General features: G+C 39.2%; 1 protein-coding gene across 3 annotated transcripts in view; it reads left to right on the plus strand.

The window, feature by feature from the left end:
* The window catches only part of cacnb4a (calcium channel, voltage-dependent, beta 4a subunit), a 311,056-nt gene that overhangs the window by 272,514 nt on the left and 18,326 nt on the right, over window positions 1-20,216 (plus strand). For 2 of the 3 annotated variants that reach the window (XM_063048561.1, XM_063048563.1), the window contains exons 10-12: window positions 5,869-6,020; window positions 10,761-10,856; window positions 14,254-14,439. In XM_063048561.1, coding sequence (XP_062904631.1) covers window positions 5,869-6,020; window positions 10,761-10,856; window positions 14,254-14,439 — 434 coding nt within the window. The remainder of the gene's footprint in view (window positions 1-5,868; window positions 6,021-10,760; window positions 10,857-14,253; window positions 14,440-20,216) is intronic. The other variant, XM_063048564.1, reaches the window with a different exon arrangement.

The following is a 20,216-nucleotide window of genomic DNA, read 5'->3' on the forward strand; positions in this document are numbered from 1 at the left end:
TGATGCAGATGCTTCTTAGCCACCACCCTGATGGATTTTGTGTTTTGTTCATCCTAGTGAAGTCCACTGACACTTTCATTGTAGACTCGTCTTGTCCGAGGTTCTCTCTGTTATTGCAAAGCAGAATTTCTGTCATTTCACTGAAACTGTAGCACAGCAAACACATGCACTGCTTTTGCTGACAGACATTTGAATGTTCAGCCCTGTAAACCCACAACTTTCCAAATCTACTCATAATATTCTATTTCTGTTACATCTTCTTTCTTTGTATTACCAACTTGCACCTCAGTTATATTTCTGGCAACATCACCTCTCCATTCAGTACCATCTAATTTCACCATAACTCTTGAGCTCTTAAGTTCAAGATTAGCTTTCGTTCAATTTTAATTGTCATTCAACCATACACATGACTACAGCCAAATGAAAGAGAATTCCTCTGGGGTCCAGGTGCAAAGCACAGTACCAACAGTCACACACACCACACAACACATACAGCATAGATACAATAGCAGAAAATGTACAATCACAAAAAAAACATATGTAGCCCAAGTTCCTGCGTGTCATGGGCTGTAGATTGATAGTGCAGCAGTTCCTCATCACATGCTAGTGCAGCTGCAGACGTACGCAATCCAACTTGTCTTCCACTGAGCAAATACTGGAGGGCAGCACCAATGGGTATACAGTTGTAGCATGCATAGATTCTCCTCGTTTTAAGAAAATCTGGTGCTTAGCCACTCTGCCTGCTTTTTAGTCTAGTTTCACATCTCAGGTGGCTTATTCTTAAACTCCATCTGAAATAATGCTAGTGTTTCTTACCAGTGCCCTGGTCACACTCATGAAACTAATCTCCTGAATTCTCAAAGATCTTGTCTAAGTTATACCTCCTCTTACCACAATGGACAGAGGAAAAGTTCTCTAAAACAGGAAGATCATCCATCAGCATTTTGTGTGTCTTACTCTGGATTTCCAGCATCTGTAGTATTAGGGTTTGTAACTTCAAAGACATTAAGCTAATTCAAAGGAAGACACTGTAACTGGAAATTTGGGTCTAATTTCATGTTTACTTCAAACGAGGTGTGTATGTATCATATGATAGTGTGATGACGTATACAATTCACGTATTTTTACATAAAAACCAACAATGAATTATTTAAACAAACAAGAATGCTTAATCAAACTATATATACATGATTGCTCAAATATTACTGAAATATTAAATACACAACACTCCTTCCTGCTTAGCTATAAACTCCAACTCAATAGAGAATGCATCTCAACTATATACACAGTATATTATATAATACATTTACTATACAGACATGTACAGGGTAGTAAATTTTAAATTGTCCCATTCAGGTCAAAAGATTTAATTGTTATGAAGGCTTTCTTACTTTTGTGGGATAATGTCTTCCCTGCCAAGGGGAATCCCTCTGCTTGGCAGGTGAGACTTGTGGCTGTGAAACAATCTCAATTTCTGGGCCTCCTCCATGGTGATTTTTGGAGTTGAGTCTCTTACTTCTCCTTTTCTCTTTCTGGATCTACTTCAATCCCTTTTTCTTTCTTACATTCCTTCTCTCTTTCTTGTTCACATTCCTTCTCTCCATCACTTCCCCCCTTTTTCTTCTCCTAGTTTGTGTATCTTACTTTTGGGAAGGTTCATTTAGTTCAGAAGAGTATTCTCTTAATAATTCTTCTATTGCTCCCTTTACGATCTGATCTCTCTTATTGGTTTCCTCATCCACAGCATCATCTGATGAATCCTCTGTTTTCATAACTCCATTGACTCCTTTCTCTTTGGCCTTCCTCCCAACCAGCTGGGCTTTGGTCTTTGCATCTACTTTTACAAACAGCATTTTGTCTCCCACTTGCAATAATCTTAATGCATGCAGAGTAGATTCTGGTTCTTTATACTCACAAAAGCCGAATGCTTGCAACTTTTCTGAAGCTCCTTGATCTCTCTTCCAGCTGAAAACTAAGCCACATTTCACAAGTAACTGCCTGATTAACATATCAGAAGCTTTCTCAGATATGTTGCCTACAAAAACTGTTGTAGTTATATCACTGATTTTGTCACTTTCATGCTTCCTCTGTGCAGTATTTCAGTATTGGACCTTCTTTGGTCCAATATGCTTTCCAACCAGAGGCACAAAGGTTGGCACCAACACTTGTTTGCCTTCTGTTCGACAATGGTTCATGGTATTTGACATAGAGACAGTTGTGGCATCATCCAATATTATCTTTCATAATTTGTTTCCAGATGGCTTCATTGCAGGGGATGTGGCAAGCAAATGCTGGATGGATCTCCAATCAAGTCATAGCTGTCTCAGTCAATCACACCTCCACGATGCTGGCCCTTCTGTTTTTACCACATGCAAACTCAATGTTGGTTGTTGTATTTCACTGTTACGAATGTCATTCCCACAGGAGTTATCTTTACTCCAGTACAGTTCCTTAGTTGAATATCTGCAGACTTCAGTTTGACATTCAAACTTATTTTGTGGAATGATTGAACCAGATGAGCCAGTGTCCATTTCTATTTTAATTAATTTCCCATTCACTTCTGATGTAAGGCATATTGCTTCTCAATTGTTAATTTTCACATTGTAAATCTTAAAGCTTTGCACCAATAACATGTAGATTAGTGCTCTTTTTGAAAATACAACTTGACTTTTTATCTTTTTCTATTCTCTGTGCAGTCCATTTATTTTTGACTGCCCGACATGATCTTTGTGTGTGTCCTACTTCGTTGTATTTTATGCAGGTTTCACCTTTAAACCTGCACTTGTTTGGTGTATGTGAACCCCTGCCACAATGGTAACACAGTCTGTTTGACCAGGCTGGTTTCTGTTTAGGTGCTGCAACTTTATTCATGCTCGCTTCATTCCTGACTGCAACTTAATTGTGTCTGTCTGTGGCTTCTATTGAAATAGCAATTACAACTGCTCTTTTAAATGTAAGTTGTGCTTCAGTTAGGAGCTGTTTTTGAATGTTTTCTTGTAAGATTGCACAAACTAAACAATCTCTTAGTGTATTATTATGCCCATTACTGAACTGACAATGCTCAAACAATCACTCTAATTCATGCACGTACACTGAAATGGACTGCCCTTCTTTTTGATTCAGTTTATGAAACATAAAACGTTCTGAAATCAACAATGGCTTTGGATCTAAATTTTTATGCATCGCTTTAACAATATCAGCATAGATCACTTCTGCTGGTTTGGTTGGAGCAGTCAAACTTTGAAGCAAACTGTATGCCTTTAAACCCAATGCACTCAAAAAAATTGGTACTCATTTCTCATCGCCTCTCTCATTTGCTTCAAAATATTGCTGAATTAGCTCAGTATACAAAATCCAGTTACCCACTCAGCAATGAAGCATGCCAATTTTTCCAATACAACCAGCCATTTCTGCTTTTTTTTGTGATTGTTATCAACCGGTATTCACTGTTTATGAACCTGTCAACTCTTTTCTGACTTTTCTTAAAAACTCGATTGTGTCTTGCCTTCTGAAGACAGGTGCTGCGCTGCTTTTTTTAAACTCAACTGTCCCTCACTGTGCTTTTCTTTGAACTTGAATGTTTTGCCGCGCTTGAACAGGTTAGTAGCCACCTAGGGTTCATGTTAAGAATACCTCATCGCCAATATTATGTTTTGTAACTTCAAAACATTAAAGTAATTCAAAGGAAGACATGGGAGTCCAAAATGCGTGTTTAACCATGTTTACTTCAAGCAAGGCGCGTACGTGTTACATGCTAGTATGATGATGTACAGTATGCAATTAACATATTTTTACAAATAACTCATGATGAATTATTTAAAAGAACAAGAATGCTTGATCAAACAATATATATACAAAATTACTCAAATACTATTGAAATATTAAATACACAACATGTAGAATATCTTGTGTCTTTGATTTGCTGCTCCACTGTGAAATTTCTTCGAGGGATGTCTAACCTGGCGAAGTTTAAATCTCTTCGATGGGGGTTCAGTGAGACCCTCTCTCACTGCTCCCCCTCTGTGATCTCTCCTGGCCTCCAACTCTTCGACTACATACTCACCCTGATTTGCATCTTCTAGCTTGTCTTCCTTCCCCTCCCTCCACTTTTTCAGCCTGGCATCTTTCTCCTTCCTTTCCAGTCCTGAAGAAGGATCTAGGCCCAAATAATTGACTGTTTATTCATTTTTCATAAATGATACCTGACCAGCTGAATTCCTCCAGCATTTTGTGTGTGTTGCTCATTCTCCAGATATTGACTGGCCACTTCCAACATTTTCTGTTGTTATTTTGAATATCTACTTTTGATTTTCACTTTTCTGCAGGATTTCTTCAGGGTAATGAAGAAATTCTTCAGGGAGCTTCAATCATTTTAAGCTGCTGCATCAATGATTTTCCCATGGTCATAAGGTTGAAGTGGGAATTTTGATGACAGTTGGACAATCTTTATTTCCATTTATCGTACCTCAGATAATAAATTAGTCCGAACCCTGGGCAAATTTTAGGTGGTTATCAACATTCATACCACACTCATGTATTGACTCACCTCCACATGAGAGAGCTGAGCTATCAATCCTTGACGGCCAACAAGTTTACTATTAAGGATTGTCAAATATAACATCTTGAGATAATTAAAGAGCAAATATTTAAATAAACCAAAAATGTAACTACTGTTAGTACTTATGAGATTGGATCAACTGTGCTAGGTAAATAAAAACAGATCACATAGCAACTTTAGAGCGAGAAACAAATTAGCAGAAAGAAAAAGAAAGGTAAAGTAAAAATTAGCTTTATTTGTGACATGTATATTGAAACATCAAAACATAAAGTGAAACGCATTCATTTCGTATTAATGAGCAACACTGTCCAAGATGTGCTGAGGACAATCCACAAATGTCGCTGTGCTTCTTGCAGCAAAGTAGCATGCCACAACTTTCTAACTTTAACCGTATATCTTTGGAATGTGGAAGGAAACTGGAGCAGCTAGAGGAAACCCACACAGTAACGGGAAGAGCGTACAATCTCTTTACAAGCAGCGGTGGGAATTGAACCCTAGTGGTACACCTGGGGCTGTAAAGTATTACACTAACTGTTAAAGCGTATTCTGGAGTTATGGAATGTAGCAAATATTAATTTCAACATCAGCCATTCTTCAGATCCGAATGTGGATTGTGGATTGAATTTGAAATGCAGCTCAGCGATGGTATTATTGGAGCTAAAGACTGGGGTTGATTGCAAACCAGGAAACCTACCCCTTTGACCTGATATCTCTGCATATACATGAATGCAGCTCAGAGTCAGCGGTGATTAACACTTATTTTGGGTGTGTTAGTGTGAAGATCTATGTGTTTTAAAATTATGATGCAATGGACTTTTAACATCATAAATCAGCAAGCTGTTTCCTAAGTCTCCCCTCTCGCTGTGAAACGGAGACATCTCTTTTTTCCCTTATTAGGGAAAGAGAGACCCTGTTGTATGTCGAATTACCGGGTGAATGAGTACTCTAATTTGGGTTTCTAACATTTAACTATCATTCATTCTTTGGGGCACTCCTGTTTTCGTAGATGGTTGTGAAGAAAAAGCATTTCAGGATGTATATTGTATACATTTCTCTGACATTAAATGTACTTTCGAAACCTTTGATTTATGTAATTCAAAGGAAGCGGGTAACTATAGAAATTGTCCTGCTGGTACCTTTGACCTTTAGCATATAAAAATGTGATGTAACTCAAAGAATGTTTCAGGTTAATAGCCTCCATGAAGTTGATGAATGCTTATTAATCAAAGCTGATCTGTTTGAATAAAAACCATTTTATAGGTGAGTTTAAAAAAAGCTCATACTGTCTTCACTTCCTTTTCTCTCAATAGCTGAAGTGCAGAGTGAAATTGAGAGGATCTTTGAGCTGGCCAGAACATTGCAGTTGGTTGTTTTAGATGCGGACACCATTAATCATCCTGCACAACTCATCAAGACTTCACTTGCACCGATCATCGTTCACGTTAAAGTTTCTTCTCCCAAGGTAAAAGATGTCATCCATAAACAGTCTTCATTTAGAATAAGGGGATTGCCTACATTAAACGTGTTACAATAAAATATTGAATAAATGCCAGTGTGACTCAGTTGTAGCCCTTCTTGTCTGCATTTAAACTCATAATTAGATGTGAAAGTAAATTAGTATGAGCAAGTGTGGTGTACTGGGAATAAGGTGCCCAACATTATGTTTGCAATGTGACTGTACTGACGAGAACCAGTAATAAAATTAAGCTCCTTTTACCTGTCAGCACTTGACATACCATGCAGAACTGAAAGAAAATCTAGCATGTTGAAGTTTGTCAAAAGCTCCATTGGTAAAGATTGGAACAATTTTGGGCCAAAAGCTGGCAAGTAGGGCTAGCTTAGATGATTCATTTTGCTCTGCATGAACCAATTAGACTGAAAGCCCTATGTTTAGTGCTGCAAAACCCTATTACCCTATGGTTCATGTAGATGTTAAAGTTTCCATAATATGCTGAAGAAATGTTCAAACAACGAGCTGCCCACACATCTCATTGAAGTTTGCCGGACAATGTCTAAGCTTTATTTGCCTTTTTAGTCAGAGTTCATAGTCAGTAAAAAGGTTTGAGGTATTTCTGTAACAGAATATTTAGTAACTGCACGCTATTGTACAGTATATCTGATTGTAAGTGTTAGGAGTTATGGTATATAGCAAATACTAATTTCAGTAATAACCAGTCTTCAGACCTAAATATAGATTGTAGATTGAACTTAAAATGCAGCTCTGAACAACGGTCTTCCCGGAGCTGCATTTTGGGGTTGATCGTAAACAAAGAAACTCTCCATTTGACCTCCGGAGCCTGCATATACATGAATGTTGCCCAGAGTCAGTGGGAAATAAAATTCATTTTGGGTGACTGGAGTGTGGGGGTGAAGATGGAGGGGGAGGGAACGTTGGCTCAACCCAGGAGCAGAGGGACAGCAGATTCTGTCATGGTAAGCACTGGTAATGACTGAAACCCAGGTATGGAGGAACAGCAGACTCCCATGTAGAGAGGGAAACAAGTGGATATTCATGGGAACAACAACAGAGCATCGGTGGCATGACTGAGTGACACTGTGAGATAAATCTTTCTCCACAAAAGGGCTCCACAACAGCACTAAATGAGGGTCTGCATTAAATAATCATAGAATGCAGGAAACTCAGGCCAGTCACAATTAACTTGACAAGAGTAAGCAGAAAGCACAAGGGCTTAATGCGTCTGGTTAAGACAATGATTAGTACATACATTCAGGTGCTCGAGATACCTAGAAGCCCAACACTCTACAGGAAGCAGCAAAGGCCCACATGGCTCATGACTTCACCTGTGAATCCATTGTGTCCTGTGATGGCCTCTTCTAATTTCACAGAATTCATAGAAGAAGTTAAAATGTGATGTTAAATCAATAAATTTAAAAATAAGAAACAGAGGGTATGAGTAACTTATTATTGAGATCAGATTTGATATTAAATATTTATGTTACATTTAATGCAATATAAATAATTAATTAAAGCTAAAGCCAAAGTCTGAGACTGAAGACAAACTACGAGTTCCAGCTAGGTGAAACATCTCACCTCCTGGTACCTTCAACTATATGAACATTTAGAAATGTTCCAGTCTACATGAGAAAGAAATGAACAAAGTGGTTTGCTCTCTGTGAGCCCTTGGACTTTGGTTAACCTTTCAGGTTTATGTATTCCAGAGCTAATTATGACATGACACCATAGTCACAGAGCTGGTGGTGAAACATGCAATGCTTTGATGTTAGAATAGAGAACATAGAACAGCACAGCAGAGTACAGCCACTTCAATCCACAACATTGGGCCAACCTTTTAACCTATTGCTAGATCAATCTATAACCTTTCCCTCCCACATAACCCTCAATTTTCTTTTCATCCTGTCCAAGAGTCTCTTAAATATCCCTAAAGAGTCAACCTCTACTACCACCCCTGGCATTGTATTCCACACACCCTCTGCTCTGTGGGAAAAACCCTCCTCTGATATCCCTAAATTCAAGGTGATCCCCTGCCTGTGCCACATAATTTAAACACACGTCAGCTTATTGGAGAAGAAGGGAAAGAATAAAATGGCAATTCATCGTGTCAATTAATCAAGCAAGCAACAGCTGAAAGGCGGTGTGAGAATAATGGGAACAGTGGTTGCTGACTCGATGGGCTGAATGGCTTAATTCTGCACTAATGTCTAATTGATCGTACTGACATCCAGCTGGTTGATCCGTGTAGGATTACTGACTGGCTGTGATTTCTGAAATTCTGCATCTGCTTCTGGTCGCACAGAGCACACTGTAGGCCAGATGTCTGATCTTCGACTCACCCTTGAGTCCAGGGACGTTCCTCTCCTGATGTACTGAGTGCATACTTCATAGCTGATGTACACTATTGGTAAATTGCTTTTACTATTGTCAAATGTACCAAGGTACAATGAAAAACATTTCATGTAGATCAATTCATTGCAACAGTGCATTAAGGTGGTACAAGGCAAAACAAAAATTGGGCAAAAATTGTGTGGGTTTTCTCCGGGTCCTCCAGCTTCCTCCCCCAGTCCACAGATATATTAGGTAGGTTAGTTGGTCATTGTAAATTGTCCTGTGATTAGGTTAGGGTCATATCAAGGTTGTCGGAGGTTCCTGGGTGGTGTGGCTCTAAGGGCTAAAACAGCCTACTCTGTGCTGTAGTACTAAATTACGGAGTGCAGAATAAAGTGTTACAGTACGGAGAAAGTGCTGTGCAGGTAGACCAAAAGGTGCAAGGCCATAACGAGGTAGATTGTGAGCTCTAGAGTTCATCTTATCATACCAGGGAACCACTATTACAAGAGCAGGATAGAATCTCTCCTTGAACCAAGTGTGTGTGCTTTCAGGCTTTGTGTCTTCTGCCCCTGGGGAGGAGGGAGAAGACAGAACGTCCAGGCTTGCTTTTTTACCGAGGCAGCAAGAAGTATCAACAGAGTCAATAGAGGGAAAACTGGTTTCTGTGACGTGCCAAGCTGTGTCCGTGACCCTGTGCTGTTTCTATTGGTCACAGGCAGAGTAGTTATCATATAAGGCTAGATAATAAAAACTGGTGAGGGTCAAAGGAGATATGCCAAATTTCTTTCGACTCTTGAGGAAGTAGAGGTGAGGCTGAGCATACTTGGCCAACGTGGTTGCTCCGAGATAGCTATTGGTGATATTCATTCCTAACTGCTTAAAGCTCTTGACCATCTTGATCTCAGCTCTGATGAGCATATGCACCGCTGTCATCCTCCCTGCAGTCACGTCCAAATCTATCGTTTAGCCAATACTGAGTGGAAGATTGTTGGCATCATGTCTTTAATTCTTTTCTATGTTCCATGTTCCAACTCATCATGATTGGTGATTTGGCCCACTACGGTGGTATCATCTGCAAACATGTAGACAGAGTTAAAGAAGAATCTGAACGCACACTATCAGTATTATTACAGGACCATTCATTCAGTTGGATCCTTAGACTTCATTAATATGAAGGGAGATGATCTGTTTTCCTTTTAAATAATATTAATCTTTCAATTATCTTATATCAGTTAATTGTGCTCTACGTGAATTTATAATTTCGCTTTTTATCGATAATTTTTAAAAATTTATTGGATTGTTAAAATCACTTTGAGCTGAGGAAGAACCTTTTCATCCAGAGTATGCTGATAGGATGGTGGAGGTGGGTACTTCCACAGCATTTAAGAAGGACCTGAACAAGTTCCTGGATCGTCAAGGTATTGATGGCTCTGGACCAAGTGCCGGTAAATTGGATTAATACTGGGTAGATGGTCAACGTGCACATGGGGTTTGGTTTATTACTTTCGTCACATGTACCAAGATACAGTGAAAAGCTTGTCTTGCATTCTGTTCATACAAATCAAATCATTCCACAATACACTGAGCTAAAATAAGGTAACACAATAACCATGCAGAATACAGTGTATAAGCTACAGAAAACATGGAGTGTGAGTAAACAATAAAATGCAGGGTCACAACAAGGTAGATTGTGAAGATGAGTCCATATTATTGTAGAAGAAGTCCGTTACAAGGGTCAGATACCAGGGGGATAGAAGCTGTCCTTGAACCTGGTGGTACGTGCATTCAAGCTTTTATATCTTCTGCCTGATGGGAGACAGGAGAAGAGAGAACGTCTGAGAGAAAGTACCAATTCTGTGCTGCATAACTCCACGTCACTGATGATCAGACAAAAGAGCATTGTGACAACAAAACTGTTGTAAGTTCATTAGGTCAGTATGTGGGTAGTACCTGAGACTAGTCATCATTAACAGCCTAGTCCGCCTCATGGTTCAGCCTTGGTGGCAAAACCTCAAGGTGAAGGTCATTGAGAGCTTAACAGCTCAAAAGGCAGTGTTGCATCAAGACTATTGCACTGGGTGTGAGACAGGCTCCAAAATGCATTATACAGGCTTCAGGCTGTGCAAAGGTGAAGTGGGAATCTAAATGGAAGTTTCAATCTTTGTCACGTGTCTTCACTGTGGAAGAACAAAATGATCTCTGCCTTAATTTACTACTGCATGTAGGGCAGGGGTTCCCAACCTTTTTTATGCCATGAACCCCTACCATTAACTGAGGATTCCATGGACCCCAGGTCTGGAACCCCTGATTTAGAATCTAACCTTAATGTTTTGAATGCTTCAGTATTGTAAGTGCTAAGTTTATTGACTGAAGAATTTGCTTTGTTTTCACCAGGTGCTGCAGAGGTTGATAAAGTCCAGGGGAAAGTCACAGAGTAAAAACCTCAATGTCCAGTTGGTGGCAGCAGATAAACTGGCACAGTGTCCTCCAGTATGTAACAGTTCACCAATTACTATAACAACATTAAAATTACTATAAAAAGTCCTGTTATAATTTGGGATAAAACTACTCTTAAAAGGTGTTGTTACAACCTGGCATCTGTCCCCGCCCTTTTCAGTAGATCTGATCCCAGCAAATAAATGCAAGTTTTGAGAATTCAATTCCAACAGCTTAACTACTGCTTTCCTTTCATGGACAGCCTCGTGACTTCATTCAGATTGGGACATTTAGACTGAACGTTAAACATTCAGACTTAAAAGGAAACTAAATTGTCATTAATTATTCTGAATTTATGAGCTGGTTATGAATTACTAAGTGTGTGGAACAGGACTAAAATACATTTTGAAACTGACGCATACAAACATCGTGTATGAACTGCATCAAAATTCATCAATTGCTGTGAATAATCTGACTTGCATCACTTAAAACAGATAGATCGTGTTTTATTAATTTAGAGATACAGCATGGAATAAGTCCTTCCGGGCCTTTGAGCCACGCCATCCAACAAGCCCTAGAAAACCCCAATTTAAACGGAACCCAATCATGGGATAATTTACAATGACCAAATACCCTACCCTATATGCCTTTGGACTGTGGGAGGAAACTAGACCACCCGGGGAAAACTCAAGCATTCCACATGGAAGACGTACAGAAGCTCCTTACAAAGGATGCTGGGATTGAACTCTGAACTCTGACACCTTGAGCTGTAATAGCGTTGTGTTTACCACTGGACTACAGTGGTGATCACATATGCTGTTCCTCAAAGTTCCACTTGCTGGCACTCCACTTTCTATCCTCTAATCCATCCCAAACCTCCCATTTTCATTTTCACCAGCCCCACATCCTATTTGCTCCCACAACCTAATTCTGTTCAGCGGTCTGCGCAATGATTAATTCCAACTAAACCTTAAACTGAGAGCTTTGAGAGCTTCAACTTTGAGATCCCGCTTTGTCGTTTTGATTTTTGGACAACCTTCCAATTGACCCTCCCTCTGGTTTTATATTTTTCAACTTATCATTCTTCTTTGCTATGTTTTAGTTCAGTGACTTGGGAGGTTAATTATACTCTTTAAGTCTTTTTGAGTATTGCACAAAATGACAAATCAAGTACAACACAATTACAGGTCACTTAGACAACTTAATCTATATCCCTTTGGATGTTTTGTGGGAAATCCATTCCACCTTGATTAGTTTAACCCCATCAGCAGATCCTTCTCTCCTTTCTCCCAACATGTTTATCTAGACACACAGAAAAGTACAGTACAGAAACATGTCTTTTGGCCCATCTAGTCCACGCCGAATCATTTAAACTCCCATCAGCCAGCAACCTGACCATAGCCCTCCGTACCCTTCCCATTCAGTTACCTATCCAAACTTCTCTTAAATATTGAAATTGAGCTTACATGCACCACTTGTGCTGGTAGCTGATTCCACACTCTCACAACCCTCTGACGGAAGAAATTTCCATTCATGTTCCCCTTAAACTTTTCATCTTTTACCCTTGACCAATGACCTCTAGCTGCAGTCTCACCCAACCTCAGTGGAAAAAGTCTGCTTGCATTTACCCTATCTATACCCCTCATAATTTTGAATACCTCTATCAAATCTCCCCTCAATCTTCTACACTGTAAGGAATAAAGCCCTAATCTACTCAATCTTTGCCTGTAACTGGGGTCCTCCAGTCCCAGCAACAACCTTGTAAATTTTCTCTGTATTCTTTCAACCTTATTTACATCTTTCTTGTGGGTAGGTGAAAAAAAAAAACTGCACACAATACTCCAGATTAGACCTCACCAACGTCTCTATACAACTTCAACATAACATCCCATCTCCTGTACTCAATACTTTGGTTTAAGAAGGCCAATGTGCCAAAACCATTTTTTAACAACCCTAATTTTCCTTAAGTGCATCAACACAATTTAACTCAATTTGTCCATCACTTAAAAAAAAGTCTTAACTTTCCTTTGGATTTATTTTTGACTGTCTTGTTACTTTTAGATATGACTCCCGCATAAGTAGAACCATCTCGTCTATCCCTCATCCCCTGTTCTAATGAGTAGCAACTCCCTGGTAATTGCAACATATGAGTTCAAGTTCCATTCTCTCAGTTATTTTTCACCTTTTCCTCAGGTTCCACATCCTTTCTGATATACAAGAGGTCAGACTGTTCATATTAATCCAAGTGTGTTCTGATGTGATCTAAAATAACCCTCATGATTTACCATTCACATCTTTTAGAAATAAACTGAATTGTTTGCATCTTATGGCCTTTGCAGATTTCAATCTCTTGATCTCTTTGCTCCTCTAACGTTCATTAAGTATTTCTACCAACACGTGCAAAAGCTTTTATATGTATTCACACCAACAACGCACCATGTGATCAACCTACAAATGAGAACAACTACTCTTCACTAGAGCTAAGATCAATGCCAAAATTTCAAAATCCCACCGAGCTAGTTAGCTGAGCACTGAAGACACAAGAGACTGTAAATGATGCGATGTGGAGCAGAACAATAAGTTTCTGGAGGAACTTAATGGGTCAGGCAGCAACTACGGAGACAAAGGGAGCGTTGATGTTTCAGGTCAAGATCCCGCATCAGGACCGTGAGTCTCCAGGCGAAACGTAACTGTCCATTTTGATCCACAGATGTTGCCTGATTCACTGAGTTCCTCCAGCAGCCAATATTTTGCTTTAAACACATAAAATTACTGTTCAGATAATATAAGACACAAGAGATTCTGCAGATGCTGGAAATCTTGAGAAACACGTGTACACAAAGTGTTGTAGGAACACAGTAGCATCTATGGAGGGAAATGAACAGTCAGCCCAAAATGTTGAGTATTCATTTCCTTCCATAGATGCTGCCTGACGTGCTGAGTTCTTCCAGAATTTTGTATCCGTTACTCAGATCAGATAATGATGTTTTGCACAGGGGTGGATCATTTGACACACACAAAATGCTGCAGGATCTCAGTAGGTCAGGCAGTATCAATGGAAAAGAGTAAACAGTTGACATTACAAACCAAAACCCTTCTTCAGGACTGAAAAGGAAGGGGGAAGATGCCTGAATAAAAGGATGGGGGGAGGGGAAAGAGGCTAACTGGAAGGTGATAGGTGAAGCCAGGTTGGTGAGAAAGGTCAAGGGCTTTTTGTGTCACTTTAGATTTCCAGTATCTGCAAACTTTCTCGTATTGTAGATCATCTGTTCCTTTCTACCGGTGTTACATATTAATCTATTCTCTATGTAATGAATAAGCAATTCTACAAAGAAAATTGCTGTGAAGTAATAACATAAAATTTAATCCTTTAAACTATATTTTGTATTATTTAAGTTTAAAATTATAATTGGTTTGGAGAAATGAGTCTGACCTTCTCTTCATTTGACAGGACATGTTTGATGTCATCCTGGATGAAAACCAATTGGAGGATGCATGTGAGCATTTGGCAGACTATCTTGAAACGTACTGGCGTGCGACGCACACTCCCAGCAGCGCACCACTGAATCCATTACTGGGCCGGAACTTAGGTAGTACTGCACTGTCAACATATCCTTCAGCTATCTCTGGGTTACAGGTATGAACACAAACAATGTGATTACCTGTGGAATTAACAGGGCAAAGTAAGCTGTGACCCATGCTCCAATACAGATAATTGAACACCCTGGTACACAGGTGCAAGATTAACTCATTAATTGTTTGGGAGGTATTGGATTTTGGGAGAATTTACTCAGTGAATGGTAGGGCCCTGGAGAGTGTTATGGGGCAGGTAGGCTGAGGGGATCATATGCATAGTTCATCACAGTTAGAAATGGTGTTCTCCATAAGTCAGGGGTTTGGAAAGTTTGTTTGCTGACATATAAGATATCCTTGAGGCCGCACTTGGAGTATTGTGCACATTTTTGGTCAGCCTGTTATAGGAAGGAAACCAGAAGGAGCGCTGAAAAGATTTACCAGGATGTTGCCTGGACTTGGGGGCCTGACTTACAAGGAGATGTTAAGTAGACTGGGACTTTAGGAGATTGAGGGGTGATCTGGTGGTGTGCATTTGGAATGAACTGCCAGAAATACTGATTGAAATGGATATATCGGCAACAATTAAAAACCATCTAGATAAGTACATGGATATAGGAGAGGTTTGGAAGGCAATAGAGCAATCATGGGCAGATGATTGAGTTGTGCCGAAGAGTCTGATTCCATAATGTGTAACTCAATGTATGGCAATCCTCATTCAGTGTAAATAGTTTAACTTTAAAGATTCAAAGTACATCTATTATCAAAGCATGCATGCAGTATGCAACCCTGAAATTTGTCTTCCAACAGGTAGTCACAAAGCAAAGAAGAATCATAGAACCAACCTGTTCAAAGAAAAACATCAAACGTCAAATCCCCTTCCCCCCCACATGCAAAAAATATCATGCAATCAGCAACAAAAATAACCAGCAAAAGCACAGAACATAATAAACACAAAATCAAAAGGCATATTTCAGTACTGTTCAGCTCAGTGTTCATTATCTGCAGGCCAACTTGATTTAAAAATCACACAAAAGTAGTAAACATAGGCACTATCCACCTAGAGCATCGAGGGAGAGAAATCACTTAAATGCAAAGGCCTTCCCTTGGGAGCAGCAAGCGAGACGGAGAGAGAGGCCATCATATGCCAACACCTTCTCTAACAGCACCCTCCTCAATGACTTCAATCCCCCTCAGTGCTTTAGTCGACAAGATTAAGCTTCACACAAAAATAATTAATTTGTCAGCTCAAAAATGAACTCTGCATTGTGTCTACTCCTCTTCCCAGCCCTCTAGATATAACCTCATTGTAAACTAGTTCTTCAGTTCCAGATTTCAGGAACAGTAGAGTGTCTTTCTGCTCTAAAGAAAAACAAATCATCATTTAAATTGGGAAAAATGAAGCAACTCATCTGTTAAACCACATGAAATCTTGACATACCAAATACGTTCCACAGGAGTCAATTTCTTTCTTTTAATTTTCATAGTCCTGTTCAACTGCAGCCACAGCATCTGGGAATTCACAGTCAGTTAATGAAATAAGTCCCAAATTATGAGGCTAGCTTCAATTCCAGTAATCAGCTTTTTTTGTAATGGCTCATCTGTTTCACTACACACTTATAAGACCATGACACCATAAGACATAGGAGCAGAATTAGGCCATTCTGCCCATCAAATCTCCACCATTCCATCATGGTTGATTTATTATTCCTCAGAATCAGGTTTAATATCACTGGCATATGTCATGAAAATTGTTGTTTTGTAGCAGCAGTACATTGCAATACATAATAAAAATTATAAGTTACAATGAATATATATCAAAAAAGAAAACTGAATTAAATAAGTAAAAAGAGAGAAGGAAAATATTGAGGAAGTGTTCATGGATTCATTGTCCATTTAGAAATCTGATGGCAGGGGGGAAGAAGCTGGTCTTAAAATGTTGAGTGTGTGCCCTCAGGCTCCTGTGCCTCCTCCTTGATGGTAGCAGTGCGAAGCAGGCTTGTTCTGGATGATGCGTGTCCTTATTGATGGTGTCCACTTTTTGATGCATCACCTTTTGAAGGTATCCTGGGTGCTGGGGAGTTTAGCGTCCATGAACTCCAGACCAGTTCCTTCCCTTGATAAGATCTTTCTGTGGGCCAGTAAATAATACGATCCAGTGCACTCAAATAATTTTGTAAGCTAATCTATTTTTTTAAATCTCTGACTGACAAGGAATGCTATTGAAACACATCCCAAACTTCACTAAGAAGTGGTGAAAAGCCATATTGAACCAATATTGTAGCATGTGTGAAAAGCTATTGGAAGTGTCTCATAGGTTTAAGAGTTTCTGGATTTTGACCAGTTGCAATGAAGGGATGGGATAGATTACCAGCTGTATATCAGGAAGGGAACTTGAGGGTATTAATGTTCTTATACACTTGCATGTTTTTGGCAACTAACTATTTATTTATCGGCTATAATTTCAGATAGTTCTCATGTGGATCAGACTATAAACAGACTCCAAATGTAATCTTCCCATTTTTAAAGTTCCCTTAACTTCATCAATGACCTTCTGAAAATATGAGACCCGAAGTTGTCCTCAGGGTTACCTATGTGTGATAGTTGTGATGGTTTGGATAAGTGAACAATATATAAAGTTCAAAGTTCAAAATAAATTTATTATTGAAGTATGTATATGTCATGATATACTACCTTGACATTCATTTACATGAAAATAAAGAAATACAATAGAATTTATGAAAACATATACACAACAAAGACTGACAAACATCCAATGTCCAAACATGACAGATCATGCAAGTAATAAATAAAAAGTAAATAATTAATTAGAGTCCATGTAAGTGAGACTATTGTGGAGTCAGTTCTGCAATGAGATGAATGAAGTTATCCATGCTCATTCAGGAGCCTGATGATTGTAGAATATTGTACAGACTCAGTGGCCACCTTATTAGGTACCTCCTGTACTTTATAAGGTGGTCACTAAGTGTATATTCATGGTCTTCTGTTGCCATAGCCCATCCACTTCAAGGTTCAATGTGCTGTGCACTCAGAGACGCTCTTCTGCCGTACCACTGTTGTACCGTACGGTTGCTGTCACCTTCCAGTCAGCTTGACCCATTCTGGCCATACTTCTCTGACCTCTCTCCTTAACAAGGCATTTTCACCAACAGAACAACCACTCCATTCTCTGTAAACTCTAGAGACTGTTGAATGTGAAAACCCAGGAGATCCACAATCTCTGAAATAACCAAACCGCACAATCTGGCACCAACCATCACACCACAGTCAAAGGCACTTAGATCACATTTCTTCCCTATTTTGATGTTTGGTCTGAACAACAACTGAACCTCTTGACCATGTCTGCATGCTCTTATGTAACGAGTTGCTGTTACCTGATTGGCTGATTTGGACAATGAGCAGGTGTGCAAGTGTACCTAATAAAGTGACCACTAAGTGTAGTTGCACTGATTTCATCCCTTGCTTTCCGTGATGAGAGATAAACATGTTCAAATATTTCACATTAAGTTTCGTCAATTAACAATGATCTTTCACTGAGATGATGCAAGGCTTTTTTATCCTATTAAAATTACAGTATTGCTGAGAAGAGGTACCTCTATAGGAGAAGTACTTACTTACTTGGGCCTTTAGTTCCGAGTAGGCCATCGATGATCTCCCATCTCCATCATCCCCTGAAGTCGATGGTTGGGTTGGAGTTCATCAACGCTTCTGCAATCCGTTGTATCCACGCTACAGGGGATTGGCCTGTACAACTTCACCAGAGCCCAGTTGGCCAGCCTCACCCATTTCCACCTCTCACGACAGGGTTATTGGGTTGGACTTTGAGAGGCTTAGAGGAGATGCATTCTAACTTAAGAACGAACTTCTCTCCTATCCCAAATACTAAATACTGGTGTTTCAAATCCATCTGTCAAGCGCAGATAGAGGAACAATATTTGTTGTGGTTTTATCCACATTAATAGTGAGAATTCAGACCGTTTTGTTGAGATTCAGAATCAGAATCGGAATCAGGTTTAATATAACTGGCATATGTTGTGAAATTCGTTTTGTGGCAGCAGTACAATGCAATACATAATAATAAAAACTGTACATTACAGTATGTATGTATATATATATTTAGAAAGTTAAATTAAATAAGTAGTGTAGAAAGAGAAAATAAAAGTAGTGAGGTAGTGTTCATGGGTTCAATGTCCATTCAGAAATCTGACTGCAGAGAAGAATAGCTGTTCCTGAATTGTTGAGAATGTGTCTTCAGTCTCCTGTATCTCCTCCCTGACAGTAGCAATGAGAAGAGGGCAGGTTCTTGGAGATGAAGGTCCTTAATGATGGATGCCACCATTTTGAGGAAAACGTTAGTATCTGTATCAAGCTACATATTGGAATTATTCTAGACAGAATAAATTCATATAATAAAAAAATCTGCAGGTATCTAGAACCTAATTAATTTGACTGAAGCAGATAGCCAAAGAGCATGTCTGCCTTTCCATTTAAGTACCCTTCCAAGCTTCTCATTATTTTTAATGAAAGCCCAGGGAGAGTGAGTTGCTATTAGGATCTTTCATTAAAGTGATGATAACTATCCCTGAAGTTATTCATTTATTCATATGTTTGGAAAGGTAAAACTCACTTACTTAATTTTCAGAAAACAACAGCGATCTCTTCACTGGTTATTGCACCTAGTTAGCTATTGAAATTTATTATTTATTATTGTTGATTATTTTAAAAATTTGATACAGAATTATATACAATATATTGAGAGTGAAGTCAGGCCTGCAGTGCTACGGAACTGATTTATCATTATTCAGTTAACCAAATTATTTTTTAAAATCTTCATCCTATTTTGCTTAATGTGCACTGAACCCTTTATAAGCCGATTCCCAATATCTCTGTACACATGTGAATGTATGTGCTTGCTGAATGCTCATAGACTTTCTGAAGTTATTTGGCACTATTGCTTAACTGGATTCTCTTAATGTGAATCTGTTTTCCATTCCTATTATGTGAATTGCAATTATCTCTATCCGGAGTGAAGTCCTTTAATATGTCTATTACCTCCTGATTACTGTTAGTGTGCATGCAATTTGGGAAAGGAGGTGGGCTGAATGAAACATTCGTCAGAATAGGGGAGCTAGTTAAATTGGTCAACTTTATTTATGCTGGCTGCTAGTTTTAACATCTAATTTCTTCTTGGTATAGAAGACAGAGAGAAGATGATCACTCACAAATACATAAAAATCAAACATCTCTATTAACACCTGGTGTGGTTTCACCTGGGTGAGAGAGAATACACTTCACCATACGACCATAAGACAAAGGAGTAGAATTAATCCATTTGGACTATCAAGTCTACTCCAACCGTTCCATCATGGCTGATTTATTATCCTTCTTGCCTTCTCCCCAAAACCTTTGACATCTTTGTCTATCCTACCTATTACTTTCTCAAAGAACTCCAACAGATTTGTCAAACAAGATTTCCTCTTCAGGAAACCATGCTGACTTTCGTCCATTTTGTGATGTGCCTCCGAGTTTCCCAAAGCATCATCCTTAATAATCCAACCACTGAAGTCAGGCTAACCGGTCTGTAGTTTCCTTTCTTTGCCCTCGTTCCCTTTTTAAAGAATTGAGTGACATTTGCTATTTCCTAGTCCGGTGGAACCATTCCAATATCCAGTGATTCATGAAAGATCATTACTAACGTTGCCAACATCTCTTCAGCTGCCTCTTTCAGAACCCTGTGGAGTGGTCCATCTGGCCCACGTGACTTATTTAGCTTCAGCTTTTCAAGCTTCCGAAGCACCTCGCCTTAGTAATAGCAACGAC

This window comes from Mobula hypostoma, chromosome 5, assembly GCF_963921235.1.
Source record: "Mobula hypostoma chromosome 5, sMobHyp1.1, whole genome shotgun sequence".
Lineage (NCBI taxonomy): Eukaryota > Metazoa > Chordata > Chondrichthyes > Myliobatiformes > Myliobatidae > Mobula > Mobula hypostoma.